The 15,811-nt window shown below is 53.5% G+C and overlaps 6 protein-coding genes across 6 annotated transcripts; 1 reads left to right on the top strand and 5 right to left on the bottom strand.

Annotated features, from left to right (window-relative positions):
* Positions 1 to 290: 290 nt before the first annotated feature.
* PHACADRAFT_125418 (uncharacterized protein) lies at positions 291 to 1,964 on the bottom strand. Its single transcript, XM_007398218.1, has 4 exons — positions 1,284 to 1,964; positions 1,152 to 1,228; positions 868 to 1,103; positions 291 to 795 (listed from the first exon to the last, which is right to left on the bottom strand). The coding sequence occupies exons 1-4, from the start codon at positions 1,760 to 1,762 to the stop codon at positions 391 to 393; spliced, it is 1,197 nt and encodes a 398-aa protein (XP_007398280.1). The 5' UTR covers positions 1,763 to 1,964; the 3' UTR covers positions 291 to 390.
* Positions 1,965 to 2,037: 73 nt separating this feature from the next.
* PHACADRAFT_260027 (uncharacterized protein) lies at positions 2,038 to 2,994 on the bottom strand. The gene is made up of 4 exons (XM_007398219.1): positions 2,644 to 2,994; positions 2,456 to 2,583; positions 2,261 to 2,396; positions 2,038 to 2,207 (listed from the first exon to the last, which is right to left on the bottom strand). Exons 1-4 carry the CDS (start codon positions 2,980 to 2,982, stop codon positions 2,157 to 2,159), a joined length of 654 nt encoding a protein of 217 aa, XP_007398281.1. The 5' UTR covers positions 2,983 to 2,994; the 3' UTR covers positions 2,038 to 2,156.
* A 468-nt stretch (positions 2,995 to 3,462) lies between these two features.
* On the top strand, positions 3,463 to 6,417 carry PHACADRAFT_176005 (uncharacterized protein). The gene is made up of 11 exons (XM_007398220.1): positions 3,463 to 3,854; positions 3,922 to 4,128; positions 4,219 to 4,487; positions 4,540 to 4,593; positions 4,754 to 5,021; positions 5,074 to 5,166; positions 5,221 to 5,333; positions 5,385 to 5,580; positions 5,631 to 5,684; positions 5,742 to 5,768; positions 5,821 to 6,417. The coding sequence occupies exons 1-11, from the start codon at positions 3,550 to 3,552 to the stop codon at positions 5,927 to 5,929; spliced, it is 1,695 nt and encodes a 564-aa protein (XP_007398282.1). The 5' UTR covers positions 3,463 to 3,549; the 3' UTR covers positions 5,930 to 6,417.
* Positions 6,418 to 7,231: 814 nt separating this feature from the next.
* On the bottom strand, positions 7,232 to 10,677 carry PHACADRAFT_211270 (uncharacterized protein). Its single transcript, XM_007398221.1, has 11 exons — positions 10,289 to 10,677; positions 10,083 to 10,226; positions 9,826 to 10,031; positions 9,702 to 9,761; positions 9,234 to 9,638; positions 8,953 to 9,164; positions 8,749 to 8,896; positions 8,605 to 8,697; positions 8,385 to 8,539; positions 8,212 to 8,336; positions 7,232 to 8,116 (listed from the first exon to the last, which is right to left on the bottom strand). The coding sequence occupies exons 6-11, from the start codon at positions 9,107 to 9,109 to the stop codon at positions 7,988 to 7,990; spliced, it is 807 nt and encodes a 268-aa protein (XP_007398283.1). The 5' UTR covers positions 9,110 to 9,164; positions 9,234 to 9,638; positions 9,702 to 9,761; positions 9,826 to 10,031; positions 10,083 to 10,226; positions 10,289 to 10,677; the 3' UTR covers positions 7,232 to 7,987.
* A 463-nt stretch (positions 10,678 to 11,140) lies between these two features.
* PHACADRAFT_260033 (uncharacterized protein) lies at positions 11,141 to 11,843 on the bottom strand (the record flags this gene model as incomplete). The annotated part of the gene is made up of 2 exons (XM_007398222.1): positions 11,141 to 11,327; positions 11,380 to 11,843. Coding segments are annotated over 2 exons (575 nt in total), but the record flags the coding sequence as incomplete, so codon positions are not given.
* Positions 11,844 to 12,013: 170 nt separating this feature from the next.
* Positions 12,014 to 14,761, bottom strand: PHACADRAFT_186224 (uncharacterized protein). Its single transcript, XM_007398223.1, has 13 exons — positions 14,293 to 14,761; positions 14,039 to 14,240; positions 13,884 to 13,980; positions 13,731 to 13,825; positions 13,593 to 13,671; positions 13,414 to 13,534; positions 13,309 to 13,363; positions 13,123 to 13,255; positions 13,032 to 13,064; positions 12,851 to 12,976; positions 12,710 to 12,787; positions 12,604 to 12,656; positions 12,014 to 12,556 (listed from the first exon to the last, which is right to left on the bottom strand). Exons 1-13 carry the CDS (start codon positions 14,690 to 14,692, stop codon positions 12,109 to 12,111), a joined length of 1,920 nt encoding a protein of 639 aa, XP_007398285.1. The 5' UTR covers positions 14,693 to 14,761; the 3' UTR covers positions 12,014 to 12,108.
* Positions 14,762 to 15,811: the final 1,050 nt, after the last annotated feature.

A 15,811-nucleotide genomic window follows, 5' to 3' on the forward strand; every position in this document is an offset into this window, starting at 1 on the left:
CCAATCTTTGGAACTGGACAAGCTGGCAAAATTGTCCAAAATACCTTCAGCTCGGCTATGAAATATTGCATCATCGTCATCAGTCGAGAGCGCGAGCAACCAAGGCCTTTGTAGAGACAACCAGATTAGGCAGTAGGGTGCGCGGCATGCTTCTTTGCAATGGAAGTCAGCCGCCGCGAGAGACCCAGGTGAGCTGACCGGAGTACCGCCGCCAGGTTGTTCGACTCGACCCGCTCGTCCAATATCACCTTCGCTCTGGGCCGTCTGAATGCTTACCCACGAGTGACAGAAAACGTGTATTACTGTACTGTAGCCCAAAGTAAAACCAGAGGACGAATGCAGGGATCCTCGCAAGGCCAGAGGCCGAGAGCACCCGCGAAGCTCGTTATCTCATGCATACCGCTTCACAGCCTCAATCAGGCGCACCCAGCTGCTGTTCTCGCCGCGCTCGCGCAGCGCATATGCGATCCCTGCGTCCAGATGCACCCCTCCCTCGATCAGATCCACGTCCGCCACCACGCCGTCTTCGCGCATCCGCTGCACCAGCCTTGCAATGTCCTTCTCCAGGTTTTCGACGGAGCCATACTGGATCCAGACCACGAGCCGCTGTGCCGCCTGTGCTGCGGCCAGGTACCGGAACGTCCCGCACACGGCCGGACTGAAGTAGGGGTTCGCACCGCGCGCGCCCGGCGGGTAGTGTCGGGACAGCGACGGGTACGCGCGGTTGTTCAGATACGGAACGAGATAATCCGTCGACGACAGCGGGTGTGGCGCGTGCCCCAGGTCGCAGCTGGGCTGAGCAAACCGGTTAGCAATTTATGTTGGTAATTGGGTACGAGCCCGCACGGGTCCGAGTTGGTAACGCACCGAGACCAGGAGCAGCGCCCCTGGCATGCCGACATCCAGCGTTGGACGTTCGGTGCTCAGCTCCGATAAATAACGTGAAAGCGCGAGGACGAGATGTCCGCCGGAGCTGTCTCCAATCATAATGATGTTCTCGGGCACGAACCCACGCGAGCGAAGGTATGCATACGCTGCCGTAAGATCTTGCAGCTGCGCAGGGAAGGCGGTTTCGGGTGACAAGGCCTTCCGATGATTGACAGCTAAGTCGTCATAAGGGAAAGTATCGTTCTGACATGTAATCGACGCACCAAAGACGCGCCGCCCCGATTCCTTTGCAAACTTATAGGGGAACATCGTGCTCTGAGGGTGGCCCATTACCCAGGAGCTTATCATAAGTTTTCGTGAGCAGGGTACAAAAATCATAGCTGTTGAGTGCTTACCCGCCCGCAATATACAAGATGACGCGTTCGCCATCTAGTGCACTTTCGTCACCTACCTTCAGGTCTTCCCGAGGACAGAACGTCCAGAAGCAAGGCACAGGCACCGGGTTGACCACCTCCTCACTGTCGCTGGCGATACCGACGATCCACTCCTTCGTCGCGGGCGGCACTTCGACGAGCTTGACCTTTGTCCCGTGCCCGGTCGCCTTGTGTGCTATCGGATCGGACTGCCATGCCTTATTTCCTGGGAGCCGAGGCAGGGATGTGTATGTGGTGCACAGCAGATATAGTCGGCCGGTTGCAATGACGAGATCCCGGCGCAAGGACCATGTTGGATAGGGTCTTGTCCGGGGCGAGACGTGGAGCACGAGGCGGAAGAGCAAGGTTGGCAAGATTGCAAGCGCGAATATGAGATGTCCTAGGATCTGGTAGACGACGAAGAGAAACAGCGGCGGTGCATTCGGCACGCGTCTATCCATGGTAGACAAGTCAACAGTGGGGGGTTGTGTGAAACCGATGAGCTACGCCGCCGCCTGTAATAGTGGTCAGCCACATGAAGTCATGGCGATCTCGACGGGAGCAAGCCGCAAGGCTGGGCAGCCGAAGAGGGGCTCGCAGTCGGGATTAGAAGTACAAGCCATCCAAACCTTGCCCACCAGGCACCGCCGAAAGCGAATAAGGAGCACAGATAGCCAAGATCAACAGGAACATACTACTGAACGGAGCTCTAGATCCGGTATGCCGCACCTGTGCTTCAAAAAGTCGAATAGATTTCTAGAGTCGATGAGCATGGCAGACGAGTGGTGATGGTATATGGATTATAATGTACATCAACTCGGTACTTTCCCGACGGACGAGGTGCGGGATGGCCTGTCATATCTTCAGTTCCCAGCTGACGCCACAGCCGCATCCACTACCCTTAGCCTGAGGGAAAACAGTCTATCGCATGTTTGCTTCGAGTATTGGGATGGACTCACCTGCGGGTTCTCCGCTACCTTGAAACTGCTGCCGATTAGCTCTGTAGCAAAGTCGATTACAGAGCCCTTCAGAAGAGACATCGACACGGCGTCCACGATGACACTCGAAGGCTTTATGGTCGGATGCGAGAAGTGACTGGTGGTGGACGAGGGGAAGTCGGTACAGAACCCGAGTTCGTTCACAAGATAACTCACTAATCATCTGGCTTCCGCTCTGTCGCAAGCTCAAGCTTGTACTGGTAGCCGTGGCATCCTCCGCTCTCTACTGCTATTCGCAAGCCGGCGTTCGGGTTGTTCCGCCGCTGGGCGAGTGTGCGTAGTTGCTGTACCCCCGAGGCGACAAGTTAGCAGAAAAGCAGATAATACGTGTGCAATGCACGCACTTGTGCTGCCCTCTCAGTCAACTCAAGCTTCGCCTCCTCCGATGGTATCAGGTCAATGTCCGGGCCATCCGAGTCTTCTGGCTCCAGCGACTGCAGAGATTCCAGAGTAGGTGCATGTACGAGCTCGGTCTCTTGCCCAGGCGGATGCGATGACAATGAAGCAAACCGGGAATGGCTAGACGAGAAACTACGATGCGTCTGCATTGATGGCCTCTGAACCCGATGCGAGCCGGAAGGGCGTGCTACACGTCGTGCTATAGACGATGTCGAGGCTCGAGCGCCATTTAACGTGTAGTAGAAGCGTCGTAGGAGAGCTGGAGCGGATAATCGCGCGTTCATGGTGGTAGTAAAGACTGCGGGAGGTGTGGGAAATGTGAACCAGTGAGGGAGAGCGGGTGAGTAATGCAGTCGGAGACGCACAAGTACCGGCGCATCAATAGATCCGTAGCTATCCACATATGGAAATTATTGCAAGCTAAATTGCCTGGGCTCGTCTCATTAAGCCTGCTTAAAAAACTTACTATGTCTTGATATTTGAGTCAATTAGTCGTTAGTCACTGGAAGAATAGGACATCATTGTCAATGCGCATGAAGGCTCTGCCCTTCTAGTCAACTTAGACGGTACAGCGATGTGGCGTCAAATGAACATTTAATTGGTACGAGATTCAGAAACTATTCATTCCGGAATGCCTTTCGTTAGAACAGATATCGTGAGTCGGGTTGCTGTAACTTTGAATATTGCACCGACCCGACCAGCGACGGCGGTACTACTGCTATTTTGAGGAAAGGGCGCTTACCTGCATATGACGTCTGTCGTCCGCCATCATGGGCCGCAAACTGAAATCCTTGAAGCAGCTTCAGGATCTCGTTAACAACCATACTTTTACCTTCAGTCGTGAATAGAGTATGCCGTTCAAGAGGCCAGCCGCGGCATACCATGAGTCGTCTGGTTACTCGTCTGGGAGGTCAAAACCCCCTGAGACATCACCAGACGTGAATGTCCCTTCGAAGAGGTCAAAAGTCCGTCGCTCGGCAAAAATCTTTCCGAGTGTCAAGGCCTACATTGTGCAAGCAAAGATGGATGGACCAACTATTGCAGAGCTGTTCATGCTTGCCGAGCGACACTGCGAACGTCTATGCGACTACGCGGAAGACGCGGACGTGATCATTACCTCCATTACAATGCGTAGAAGGCTGGAGAGACACATCTAGTGGGATGTAGCCGTACGTTCTTCCCCTCCAGTTCAGACAAGTATTGTTGACGCCACCTCAGAGAAGCAAAGCCGTGGTGACACCTGCGTGGTTACGCGACTCGGTCGCCGAAGGGGAGGCTCTTGAATGCACACCATACGTTGCTTTGCAAGACTTGCGAGAAGAGACTATCAATAACTGTCCCGTTTGCAATGTGCGGCCTTGCGAATGCGAGGACACTGATGTCGATGAACAGGCGCCAGGCCCCGAAACGAGCTACCCTTCGCCTCCCACGTCTTCTGATTCGCCCCCAAAGACTCCCCTCCTATCAAGCGCAGATAGCGAGCTACGCCCAAAAGCGAAGTTGAACTCTCCGCCAAGCAGCCCAGCGCCCAAGTCGAAACTCGCAGTGGCTGGTCCATCCACTCTTGCGCGTCCCATTCCTTCCCATTTGCTTCCGCTTGCACCCCCGATACCTACCGAGTTGTCGAAACTTCGCTACGCTTCGAAATATGCTTGTCAGCGAGCCTCGCCTTTGATCTGTCTTAACCAGGCATTGGCTGTCGAGTTGGATATAATAAAACGGAGCCGGGCTCTGGAGGGCGAGGAACGCAGTGCCCTGAGCTACTCACGAGCTATCAGCGCCATCAAAGGTAGTTATATGCGCCTCCGTAAGCTATTGACGAACCTGACGTTTTTTCGAAGCCTACCCACGGCGAATAACCTCCATCCGCCAAGTTGAAGAGCTTTCACACGTTGGTACGAAGCTCACAGGTCTAGTCAGTATTGTTTACCTTGCCGCAAGACTATTCTGACTAAGGATTTAGATACAAGAGTTTCTAGATAGAGGCCAAATCTCGGAAGCCCGTCAGTTATTATCTACTTCAGCCGTCTCGCATATCCTCATACGGTCTCTTAGGCACAATCGCAAACTCTGAACGCTTCAAAGCTTTGAGCCTGTTCTCATCGATCTATGGAATCGGCCCCTCAACCGCACGCCGGCTATATGCGCTGGGACTCCGCACGGTAGACGACCTGGAAGTGTACTTTGGCGTAGAACCAGAAGAAGAGGAGAGTCAGCTCGTCGAGCTCGAACACCATGAGAGGTTCGGTAGAGCGAGTGAATCGGGCCTAGGGGAGACATGGATCAAGATTGCGCTGGGTCTCAGGAATGATTTCGAGCTGATGTATGTGTCTCTTGTCCCAAGCACCCACTCAGTTACTGACGTTCTTGTTCAGGATCCCGAGAGCGGAAGTTGAGGAGATGGGTCGGGTCGTCATGGATGAGCTGAATATCGTCGAACACGGATGCGTTTCGACCATTGTCGGAGGGCGAGTGCTTTGGCTTGCATGCGGTATATAGCCGTCTGATAGTGGATATTACAGCTATCGACGAGGCAAGCCACAAAGCAACGACGTCGACATTGTCTTCACGCACCCTGATCCAACCAAATCCAAAGGGCTCTGTAAGCGCTTCGTCCACCATCTACACAAAAAGGGTACGCATATCCGATGCCCTTGGAGCATTTTCTGATATGAGGAGATTTCAGGTATGGTCACGCATGTTATGCACCTCTCAGGTTTCCACGGACATAATCCGCTCCGAACAACGCATTGGGACTCGCTCGAGAAAGCGCTCACCGTGTTCATCCTGCCTCCATCTTCACCATTCTACAAAGGTACGCGACGGCGGATGGACCTTATCTTTGCGCAGCCAGAGGTGTACTGGTGTGCGGTCATTGGATGGTAGGTGTATGCATCCTGACCAAGTCACTTTTCAGCTAATGTCCGTGTAGGAGCGGCTCGATTATGTTCCAGCGAGATATCAGGCAATGGGCGAAAGACAAGAAGTGGGAGCCCTGACTTTCGATTCGTTGGCCCGTACGCTGATTGTGGTATTCCTGTAGGGGCATGAAGTTTGACAGCTCTGGAATGTGAGTTTCGCCGATAGTTGCCGATGGACCGTCGCTGATATCACGGTTCCAGTACACGAAGATACGACTCCAAGCCATTCTATCCAAAGACGGAGAAGGAGGTCTTCGATCTCTTTGGGCTCGAGTGGGTAGACCCAGTATGGAGGAATGCAGATGTTTGAGTTTAGTAGTTTAGCTTTGAGTTTTTGCTCACTCTACGCACTGTGGGCTGTACTGCCAGCTTCTCACCGCCCGTCGGATAGTCTTGGCTATATTGAAAGATCCAATAATGAGGAATAGGCACGGACGTCTAAGTTAACTATCGATGAGTAGTCCATTGAAAGGTTCTATCGCCTAAAGACCAGGTGTAAGATTAAATGGATGCGATAGATAAGGCGACAGTTCAAGCCTGGGTATATGAACGGCAAGCCACCCCATACCTACCCTCTCAAACACGCGAAGCGAAGCGTGGGTCACTGCCGTACGTCTGTGGCGAAACATTGCTCATCGCATACCCATCCCCTCGTGGCCGTTGGGCCTCTTCGCGGCGCGCCTCGAGTTCGTACTTCGATGGTACGAGGCCCTGAATCAGGAAGAGCAAGGCGGCAACGAGCTCGGGGGAAGCTGCGAGCGGATAAAACAGCGAGGGCTGGTTTTGCTATAGGACGCGATGAACGTTCGCCTTTGTAGACGCGCTAAGCTGAAGCTTACCTTCTCCGTGTTGCCCAACGTCGCACACAGGAATGCCTCACGCACCATGCAGAACGTGGCTATGACAAGGAGGATAACGGTGCCATAGCGCTTGCCGATAGTTGGGGCTACCTCGTACAGCATGCCGGCTGTGCGAGAACTGTGAGTCATGGTGAAGACGAAGAGACGCTGTGCGCACCTTTGTGCTCATTGTAGGTGAGGATCAGAGTGACTAGCAGGAGTACGCAAGCGACGACGACGAAGATGATGATGCTAACTTTGCGCAGGTCGTTGCCGGTCGACTGGCTCGAGCTGGAATCACTGCCTTGCTTTATCTGCGGCGCGATACCAGTGTGAGGGGGAAATTTCAAGCCCATGAAAACTGCTACATACGCCAGCGACGACGCCCAGACCGACTGCGGCGAGCAGCGCAAGCCGCACGAGCGTGCGGTTCCTCGCTAGCCTGGTTATAAAGCCTAGAGGACCGGGCAGAGCGGTCTGCTTCGCGTTCGAACCGTTAACCATGATGTCGCTAGATAGGTGTATCTATCAGGACTCGTAGCGCTGGAGCTTTGGGCAGGGCGGCGTACCGGTCCAGGACGAGGATGTAGGAAGAATATAGCAAGCCGAAGAAACCGATGCTGTAGATCACCTGTTCAGCGATGTAAAGACCTCTGTTTGTCCCTGCAGTTGAACTGCCTGCGAGAATGGAGCGGATGGTAAAGGCCGCGAGTCGGACTGGCAGATTGTTTTGTGTTAGCCCCATATTGCCCCCTTCCTCAGCTGCAGACAGCATGTACTCACTGACGCTGAATATCGCAAGAAATCTCCATACAAATGTCGGACGAATAAAGCTGAGGACAATGAAAATGACAAGGCAGGGAGCATAGAGGACGGTGAAGACGATGTCGGCCGGAAGTTCGCCATGCTGAATGCCCTCCAGGCGGGCGTAGTTGACGGTCGAGCTGGACATGAGGGAAAAGAATGGATGAAAAAGAGTGCAAAATCTGTTGAACTTCACCGTCTCTCCAGTCGGGGCCCTTTTATTCTTCCCGATTATCCTCGAAAATTTGGATCGCACTTGCGAGGCGGTGGCGAGGCAGGTGGAGGAAGGCTCGTCCGCAGTTTCCGAAGAAAATACACCTATAAACGTACACAGTGGCTGTGAGTTACTCGACGGCAGGGCCCCGCAAGTCTATGGGGCGCGGTCATCATGCCTTCACATCGGCCGCCGTAGCGAAGATGCATCAGAGCGCTTAAGCGGCCGTTATCGTTATAGTGCAGTCCGAAGACTTTCCGGTGAACATGCACAGACGGCAAATCTAGCACAGCAAGATACTGGCCCGTGTACACAGCTCCCGACCTCCGCATAGGGACGCCGTTGGGTCTGCAAATCTGAGTGGCATAAATGACGGAATATCCAAGAACACTGCAAATAAAGTGAATATTCATGGCATCGTAGTGCTCATATATTGCGAACTCAACACCACCATCCTGCTGGCTTTACTATAGAAGGAAGTATATGGCAGTGTGGAGACGCACCCGAACGACTAAACGTTGAAGCGACGCATCTCGTTCTGCGAGCTCGGCGTTGCAAGCGTCTTCTCCTTCGTCGCCTCTGCGATCTCCTTTCTGGAAGGGACGAGTCTCGAGACAGCGAACGACAGTACTGCAAGTAGCTCCATGAGTGTAGAAAGTGGGTATCACAAGTGTGTGTTGTCTTGTTACAGTTATAATACGCGGTGAGTCTGGAGAGCAGCCTGTGCGCACGTACCTTTGACGGGGTGTTGACCGTAGCAGCATAAAACGCCTCGCGTGTGAGACACAGGAATGCGATAGCGAGAAGCACGAAGATGCGATACTTGCGACCAACGGGCGCGTCATAGTTTGTCGACCCATCTGGAGACTGATCAGCAGGGCGAAATGATCGTGCTGATGTGCACGTACCCATTATCTCGTCAAGTGCGAGAAAACCGGCGACGAGCACAAAACAAGCAGTTATCACAAGGAAAATGTAGACACTTGCTTTGCGGAGAGAGACAGAGGTATTGGGCGTTGACTGCTTGTCGGAGCCGGTCGTGGACTGGATAGTTAATCGGGTTCTGTGTCAAAGGAAAAAGCAGATGAGCTCACTCCCGCAGCTATCCCCAGTGCAACGGCCACCAACAATGCAATTCGGATAATGCGTCTGTTGCTGATGATGCGGATGAGAATTGCTAGCGGACCATCGTAGCTAGGGCGGACACGAAGCATGTTCATACTGTGTAGACTGGTCAGTGCGCGAAGCTTCGTTGATATGACATTTACTGACCGATTGAGGACGAGCGTGTACGCGGAGTACAGCAGACCAAAGAAGCCTACAGAGTATATGACCGATTCCGCGATATAGACGTTGATGTTGTTGCCCGCTGTGTTGCTACCAGCCAGGATCGCCCTCAGAGTAAACGCTGTGGTACGGACTGTCGCGTGGTGAGCCCAAGAGTCGACCGTGCAGCATAACAGACTGGACACTCACTGACGTAGAACAGTGACAACACGATAAGCACATAAGTGGGGTGATGAATGCTTCGGACGATGTTCAAGATGAACAGCGGCAGGTATACTGCGGCCATAATGATGGCGCCAGGGAGCTTCTCGATGCCTTCATATCGGGCATAGTTGATATCAGACATCCTGGAGCGCGGACAGCAGGAGAGGGTGGTGAGGATACGCCGCCAGCATCACGTCCTATATATCCAACACGGTGTATGACCCTAAGGTTAGGACCGCCAGCAGAATTAAGGTTAAGTCGCTTACACGCCTTGAATGTCGAACTTCCGACTAGCGGGCGCCCATGTCGGCAACCACTGCTGAGAGAGCGATGTGCAGTGCAACCTTTACTGTAAGGAGGACGTAGATCGCCTATTTCGCAACGGTCAGCAAGTACGCGTGCAAATGGACAACCTCGCCCCCCCTGGCTTCCGGTGATCCCTGAACCCCGAGCTCATTGGTCTGTACGACCAGCAAACGCGTGGCGATGGTGGCACCATTAGGTTAGACATATGAATGGGTCCTGGAATGCTTGCTGTGTTCCATCCGCGTATCTGTGTTGGTGCCTGCATAGCGGTCATTTGCCCTTCCTTCATAGGCTTCCCCAGGGCCGATGAGTAGTGATATAGCATCGCAACGGTAAACCGAGGGTCAGCAGTCGACCCGGCTTGTCTGGCAGAGTGTTTGCCCTTGTCAGTCGACGGGTGGCCGGAAAGGAAGAATTTAATCTCTTACCCCGGATGCCGCCACTACCGCATTTGCCCCGTCTTGCGCCTCGATAGTCCACCTCACGACCTTTATAGCGGTGTCATCTAGGTTCACCATCGGCTTGGCACCCAAATGAATCTGATTCACCCACAGCGATTGCCGACTTGCTTGCAATCCGACTTTACGGGCCCAGCGACGAGCTCGAGCTGAAGATGCAGAGCCCCGAAACACTCGTACGAATCGTTTGCAGAATTGAGCTGCAGTCATCGAGCGAAACAGAGATGTGCCTTTCGCAGATAGCGTTAGTCGAACCTAACGGAAACAGAGCGGCCCGTCTTTCTCGCATTAGACAGAAATCTACACGATGAATTAGCACGCAGAGTACAGGACCTATCGTCATGAACGTACATCTCGAATGGTTCCAGTGGCAGTGACCATACGTAACTGAGCTTAAAAGTACTGTCCCGTGCGTAAATGCTTGAAGTCAGTGCATATTCCCGGATATCTCATGGCCACTCTTGCTCATCTGCCTCGATATTCACACCTATCATTCTGGGAAGTAGATCCATGTTGGCATGCATTGACTCTGCCAAAGAAGTATAACAAACAGTGACCTAGCTACAACCTTGCTACAACCTTCCAAGGCACACCCACTCCTACTCTTTGGGGTTAAACGTAAAAACCCTCTATCCGCCATAGCCGACGGCCGCCACATATACTGGAGATCCGTCGTACGAACCAGGACTGGTCCATCGTGGTAAATTGTGGTAGACAGGCTTCTAGCGGCGCGTTCGCTGAGCCGAACTAAACCACTAGTGGCGGGACGCGCAATTGAACGTGGTGAGACACTATGCAGCGTAGAGCGTGGTGCACAGAGGAATGTGATGAGACATTGTGCAAGCGCAAGTCGGAGATTGCTAGCTTCAACGTGGATGAATGATGACCTGGGTATTTGATTTGCATGACAACGGCCTTCTATGATGTAATACACCATGACCTAAGCATACACGCTTGGTTAGTTTGCAAGATGACAAATAGACCAGCAGCAGCTTACCATGTCGCAGCCAAAGAAAAAATTCAGTGACTCAAAAGACCCGTGCTGCATATATTGCGCACAAGGCAACGGGCGGACCATTTTGGTCCTACGAAGATATCGCGCCTGAGAAGGGTATGAGTCAATCTGTAGGTGTCTGTTGGGTAGATGCATATACCTTCGAAACCCATGGGATGTAAGCTGCCCTCCACTACACAGGGCGTGCTGAGCAGCACCTGTACAGACGGTGGTCGTCGCAAACAGAGCCGGAGAATCGCTGGCGTGGGAAGCGCGGGTATAGAACAGAACACCTTAGGGCAGGCTATGAGTACGTATCACGTGCTGGCAGCAGCGCCGGGGAATTATTGTTGCTTGAATAGAGTTGAACTCCTCCATCCTCCCTGGGTGAACTAGGCCATTCGCACTTATACTGTCACGAATGTCATCCGTCTCGCCTTTTTATCATTATTTTAGATCCGTCATTGAGCTACACAGCTCTGAAACAACCACTACGACCTCCGGAATGGACGCATGATACTCAAGCGTATGGGATCCACAACTCTCCTCGCAAAGGCCGGAGCCAGGTACAGCGAGAGCCCGATTCGAACCGGCAGCAATGCCTGTGCACCCATGTTTAGCACCACCCTGATCTTGACGTGGTCACGAACGCACCTTGGTCAACCCATACGCGAGAATCGCATTCGCAGCGTCCCCGGCAAGCCTTGTCGCGACCTCAGTCTCCTTGGGCTCTTGCACACCCGCAGCAGCGTCCCCATCCTTGCCTCGTTCGCGCTTCTCGTAACCAAATACGCCGTACCGCCGCCCGACGCGCTGCGCCCACTGCCCGCCCTCGTCTAGCCACACGCGTGCCTTCTGCTTTGCCCAGCCGGGCTCGCCTTCCGTTTCCGCCGCGACCGCCTGTACGACGCGCTCACCTACCCCGAGGGCGCGTGCGCCGAAGAAGAAACCGACGGTGGGCACTAGCGCGGTGAATTCGTGCACGATGCCGAAGGAGACGACGAGCGAGGGAAGCGCTGTGCCCGTGCGCGCCGAGATTGCTTGCAGAGCTTGTCTGTACACTGCGAAGCGTGAACTGGAGGGGGGTGGTGGACTTGCTGGCGGCGGCGTCGACATGGCTCCTGTCAAGTTGCAGCACTGTATTGCAGACTCGAAATTTGAACGATATATCGTGCGTGTGAACGGACATGCCTGAGCCGAGAGCTTGCGTCTAGTTGGCGACTGATGACTGTGACGAAGCTAGCTGCACTCAAGCCGATTCGATACGCATTCCCTCCGAGTCGCAACCGGATCGACCATGCATCTATCTAGTATCGAATCTACGGATCTAGAGAATGGAGAAGTATGGACTCAGATCATGCCGGTCATGAGTGGTCATGCATATCATGACTTTTCATCTACAGGGCTCGACGGAGAACCCTGCTTGTGGTCACTTTCCTCTCGCGCGTAAGGCGTACCCATTTCGATATCGTTCTGCGCATCATCCTTCTCATTGCTCCCCTGCGCCTTATCTTCCATTTTCGCACGCGCCCTCAGCTGCACCTCGTCTCCGCGCGTCAGCTCCTTGTGACGGATCATGAGGATGCTCACGATCGTAGCAATTGCCGCGAGCACCGCATTCATGATGAACACCACCCGGAAGCCGTTGTTGTAGCCGTTGAGGATGTGATCTGCCGCGTCGGGCGAGATACCGATCGCGCTCAGCGGGTTCGACGTGCTGTTCATCGCACCCGTCAACCGTGCGCCGAGAAGCGTTGGGTCGTCGACGATCTTCTTGATTGTCGAGGAGGGCAGATTGAGTTCCGTCATCGAATGCTGGAGGGAGTTGTTGCTGCAAAGCGTCAATATGGGACGCAATGGTGAGTCGAAACTACTCACATGATAGTCGAGCCGATAGCAAGAGCCAGCGTTCCACCTAGCAATCTTACGAACTGCGGAAATGTGCTAAATACTGAGAGCTATACTTGAACCCGGTGGTACGCACGTTACGGACAGCAGTGACAACAGACATGTCGCGGCGAGACACGCTGGCTTGGGCAGCAACAGTAGTCGTCTGCAAGGTCTAAAAAGGCAGCGAGTATGAGTTCACAATTCAATGCAGCCAGTCAAAGCTAGTAAGAAATACCTGGCCGCCTCCTGTGCCGGTCATAAGCATGAAGAACACAGTAAGGCCCTTGGGTGTAGAAGGCTTGATGGTCGAGACACATCCACATCCAATTGCCCACACAGAGAACCCGATATGTATAACAGTCTGACAAATGCGCCCGTAAGCTCATCCATCGTGTACCTGGGTAGCTTTTACATACCCTATAACGGCCTGTCTTGCTGATAATTTGACCCTACATGAGATCATCTTTCAGCGGCTGGCGCTGTAATAACACGGTTGTACTTGCTTACAGCGCAAAAACTTGCCACTGTCTGACTGACTAAGACGGGCAAAAGGAAGACACCCGATCGGATGGGCGAGTAAGCAAGCGCGACCTGAAAGAACTGCGGAAGGTAATAAAGCGCAGAGAAAAAAATCATCCCGCTGCACCATGTTCCCCGTTAGCACATTTCAAGCCGAGTCTTATTAATACACACTTGATAAACATCGTGATATAAACACCAGTCACGGTGACGTGTTTGAAAATGTACACTGCACCATGGTGTGAGGATTAAGGCAGAGTAGATGCACGACCCACTTACTTGGAACGATCGGCAGCTTCGCACCTTTCCATTCCCAGAGGCAGAAGATTCCTACGACAACTGCACTACTACAAAGTGGAGCCAAGACCACCGCCGAGGTCCAAGGGAATGTTACACCACCCTGCATGGCATAAATCTATTAGATAAAGTGTAGCAGGGAATACGCGTGCTCAATATACCCAAATGAGCGGAAGCAGCAAGAGTGCACATGCTACCAGAGTCAAAGCACAGCCGAAGTAGTCGATGACCATTAGCTTCCTATAAGAGTCGTGTAAGCGACAGACACAATCAAAGAGCATACAGCGGACCGTGCACACCTGCGGAAATTTCCCTCGACGCGTTTGAGAGGCAGAACGAGTAGGACCATCGCGACTGCGAAGGCGGATACCGGCAAAGTCACCCAGAAACACCACTATACGCGCAAAGAGTGAGCGACGTAGGACCCTGAGCGCTTGAGCTTCCATACGTACCCTCCAAGAAGCCTTCTGGGCTAGCAAACCTCCAATAACCGGCCCTAGAGCGTATCCCAGAGAGATGACGCCTCCAATGATGCCCTGATATTTTCCCCTGCAAAGAAGTTGGGTACGTCGCGTCCAAATCAAGGAATACAAGCACATATACTTACCTGTCTCTCAAGCTGACCACGTCAGAGATGATGATCTGCAGCACACTAACAATACCACCTCCACCTGCACCGGCGATGCCTCTGAATATGATCAGCTGAATGATCGACTTCGAGAAGCCGGCGAGCAAACAACCAAACATATACGCGCCCATCGCCATGCACATTGCGGCCTTGCGGCCAAATATGTCGCTAAAACGGCCGTCTGGTGTCTGGGGATTAGTCGTGAGCGCACAGGGGCAAATCGGAGCACGTACAAAGCGGCTGGAAGGCCGTGGACGTCAGCAGGTACGCCGACGGCACCCAGGACACGACCGATCCCGCATTGAACGCGGCAGAGATGGTCGGTAGGGCAGTCGCAACGATAGTGCTGTCGAGGCACGATACAAGTGCACAGAGTGCGAGCCCGCTGAAGACAGCCAGGATCTTCTTGAACGGGAGCAGGTTCGTCTGGTCCGTGAGCTCGATCTCGGTTCTGCGGCCGCCGCGGCTCTGTTTACGTGCATCCCCGTTCCCTACGTCTCCGCGGCCGCCCTTTTCATGTGCATCGGCGACTTGGCTGTTTATTCTGGTGACATCGTGACTGTGCCGAAGCTCGTCCAGCGCGTCGACCGCAACCTCATTGTTGGCAGAGGCCGATACTGATGAGTGCGCCATGGATCTTGTCGCGCCTTAGGAGAGTCGTGGGCAAAAACAAGTTCATTCCGAAGGTGGGCGCATGGTCGTCCGACCATGAGCTCCTCCGAAGGGGGACGGCTCAGGTTGGCTAAAATCTATGCCGAGATGCCGTCGATGGGAAGCGCCAGCCAATCAAACACTTTTCACTCAGCCAACGGTAAAGCGGAAAGACAACATGTGCCAAAGACCGACAGTAAGGCCACCGTATCCACTACTAGCGCAAGTAAATGCCTGAAGCTAACGTTGAACGGTACAGCGAATATGTCAGTCGTTTTGCTATTTGGGCTCTATCGGCGTGGACTTATATTTATCATTACGTTCGCGGCCCGACCATGGGGCAAGTGAACACGAGGACCACTCCGTTGCTCATAATATTGCAGTCAGACACTCGTCGGCCGATTACCACCATAAGCCAAAAGGCTTTGATATCTCCCGTGACGCGGTGCTTGTAACAATGAGGCCTTGAGGCCTGGGGGCCGGCATCATTGACGCCATTCGTAAGGAAGTAGTAGGCCGCGGGATAGCGTGGATAGCTGCAGATGTCCCTGTGAGCATTGGTGGGGGGCTGGATGCAAAGATACTTACTGGAGTGCCAAGAAGCTCCAACTTTCGTTGCACGCTAAGAGGTCTGGCTTCGACGACCTCGTTGGTGTGCCGGCTTCAGGCGGGGGCCACCACCACCACTAGACACTGTAGAGTAACTTCAATACCACATAATTTGAGCCTTATCGCAGGGCCGCCACCATCGAAAGGCCCGCACAAAATTTCCATCGACGACCGCAACCGGGCTCGACTTGGCTCGACTTGGCGACTCTGAGGTTCACCAGACGCTTTGTATCGTCGACGACGCTAGCGCTATCCACCAGCCATATGCAACGCTTGCTCCCGATGCTCAACCCCGGTGTTGGCGAGTGGAAGAGGCTGGTGGCTGCCTTGCCCCACGTCGAGAGCCGAGGAGACAGGGTGGTAGAGAGGAGAGAAAGCTACTATGGCTGAGGTGAGTAGCATTCACACTTCCAATGTCAATGGAACAGTGCAGAAGAGGGTGCCGAATATTGATGTGGGTCTTTGGATTTGCCTGTTGGTTTGTAGAGCTGA

Source organism: Phanerochaete carnosa (genome assembly GCF_000300595.1).
Source record: "Phanerochaete carnosa HHB-10118-sp unplaced genomic scaffold PHACAscaffold_7, whole genome shotgun sequence".
Lineage (NCBI taxonomy): Eukaryota > Fungi > Basidiomycota > Agaricomycetes > Polyporales > Phanerochaetaceae > Phanerochaete > Phanerochaete carnosa.

Bases quoted from the DNA above. Each gene is read 5' to 3' on its own strand.
- PHACADRAFT_211270 (XM_007398221.1), bottom strand. From the start codon at position 9,109: ATGTCTGATATCAACTATGCCCGATATGAAGGCATCGAGAAGCTCCCT. The intron at 8,897-8,952 runs GTGAGTGTCCAG...ACCACGCGACAG, and splicing joins GTTGTCACTGTTCTACGTCA to TCCGTACCACAGCGTTTACT. The intron at 8,117-8,211 runs GTACGTGCGCAC...ACACTCATGGAG, and splicing joins CGGTCAACACCCCGTCAAAG to CTACTTGCAGTACTGTCGTT.
- PHACADRAFT_260027 (XM_007398219.1), bottom strand. From the start codon at position 2,982: ATGAACGCGCGATTATCCGCTCCAGCTCTCCTACGACGCTTCTACTAC. The intron at 2,584-2,643 runs GTGCGTGCATTG...TCGGGGGTACAG, and splicing joins TGACTGAGAGGGCAGCACAA to CAACTACGCACACTCGCCCA. The intron at 2,397-2,455 runs GTGAGTTATCTT...GTCCACCACCAG, and splicing joins GAGCGGAAGCCAGATGATTA to TCACTTCTCGCATCCGACCA.
- PHACADRAFT_125418 (XM_007398218.1), bottom strand. From the start codon at position 1,762: ATGGATAGACGCGTGCCGAATGCACCGCCGCTGTTTCTCTTCGTCGTC. The intron at 1,229-1,283 runs GTAAGCACTCAA...ACTTATGATAAG, and splicing joins ATCTTGTATATTGCGGGCGG to CTCCTGGGTAATGGGCCACC. The intron at 796-867 runs GTGCGTTACCAA...CGGTTTGCTCAG, and splicing joins GGGCGCTGCTCCTGGTCTCG to CCCAGCTGCGACCTGGGGCA.
- PHACADRAFT_176005 (XM_007398220.1), top strand. From the start codon at position 3,550: ATGCCGTTCAAGAGGCCAGCCGCGGCATACCATGAGTCGTCTGGTTAC. The intron at 5,022-5,073 runs GTATGTGTCTCT...GTTCTTGTTCAG, and splicing joins AGGAATGATTTCGAGCTGAT to GATCCCGAGAGCGGAAGTTG. The intron at 5,769-5,820 runs GTGAGTTTCGCC...TCACGGTTCCAG, and splicing joins AAGTTTGACAGCTCTGGAAT to TACACGAAGATACGACTCCA.
- PHACADRAFT_186224 (XM_007398223.1), bottom strand. From the start codon at position 14,692: ATGGCGCACTCATCAGTATCGGCCTCTGCCAACAATGAGGTTGCGGTC. The intron at 13,672-13,730 runs GTGTGCACGGTC...CGACTCTTATAG, and splicing joins GTCGAGGGAAATTTCCGCAG to GAAGCTAATGGTCATCGACT. The intron at 13,535-13,592 runs GTATATTGAGCA...TATGCCATGCAG, and splicing joins TGCTGCTTCCGCTCATTTGG to GGTGGTGTAACATTCCCTTG.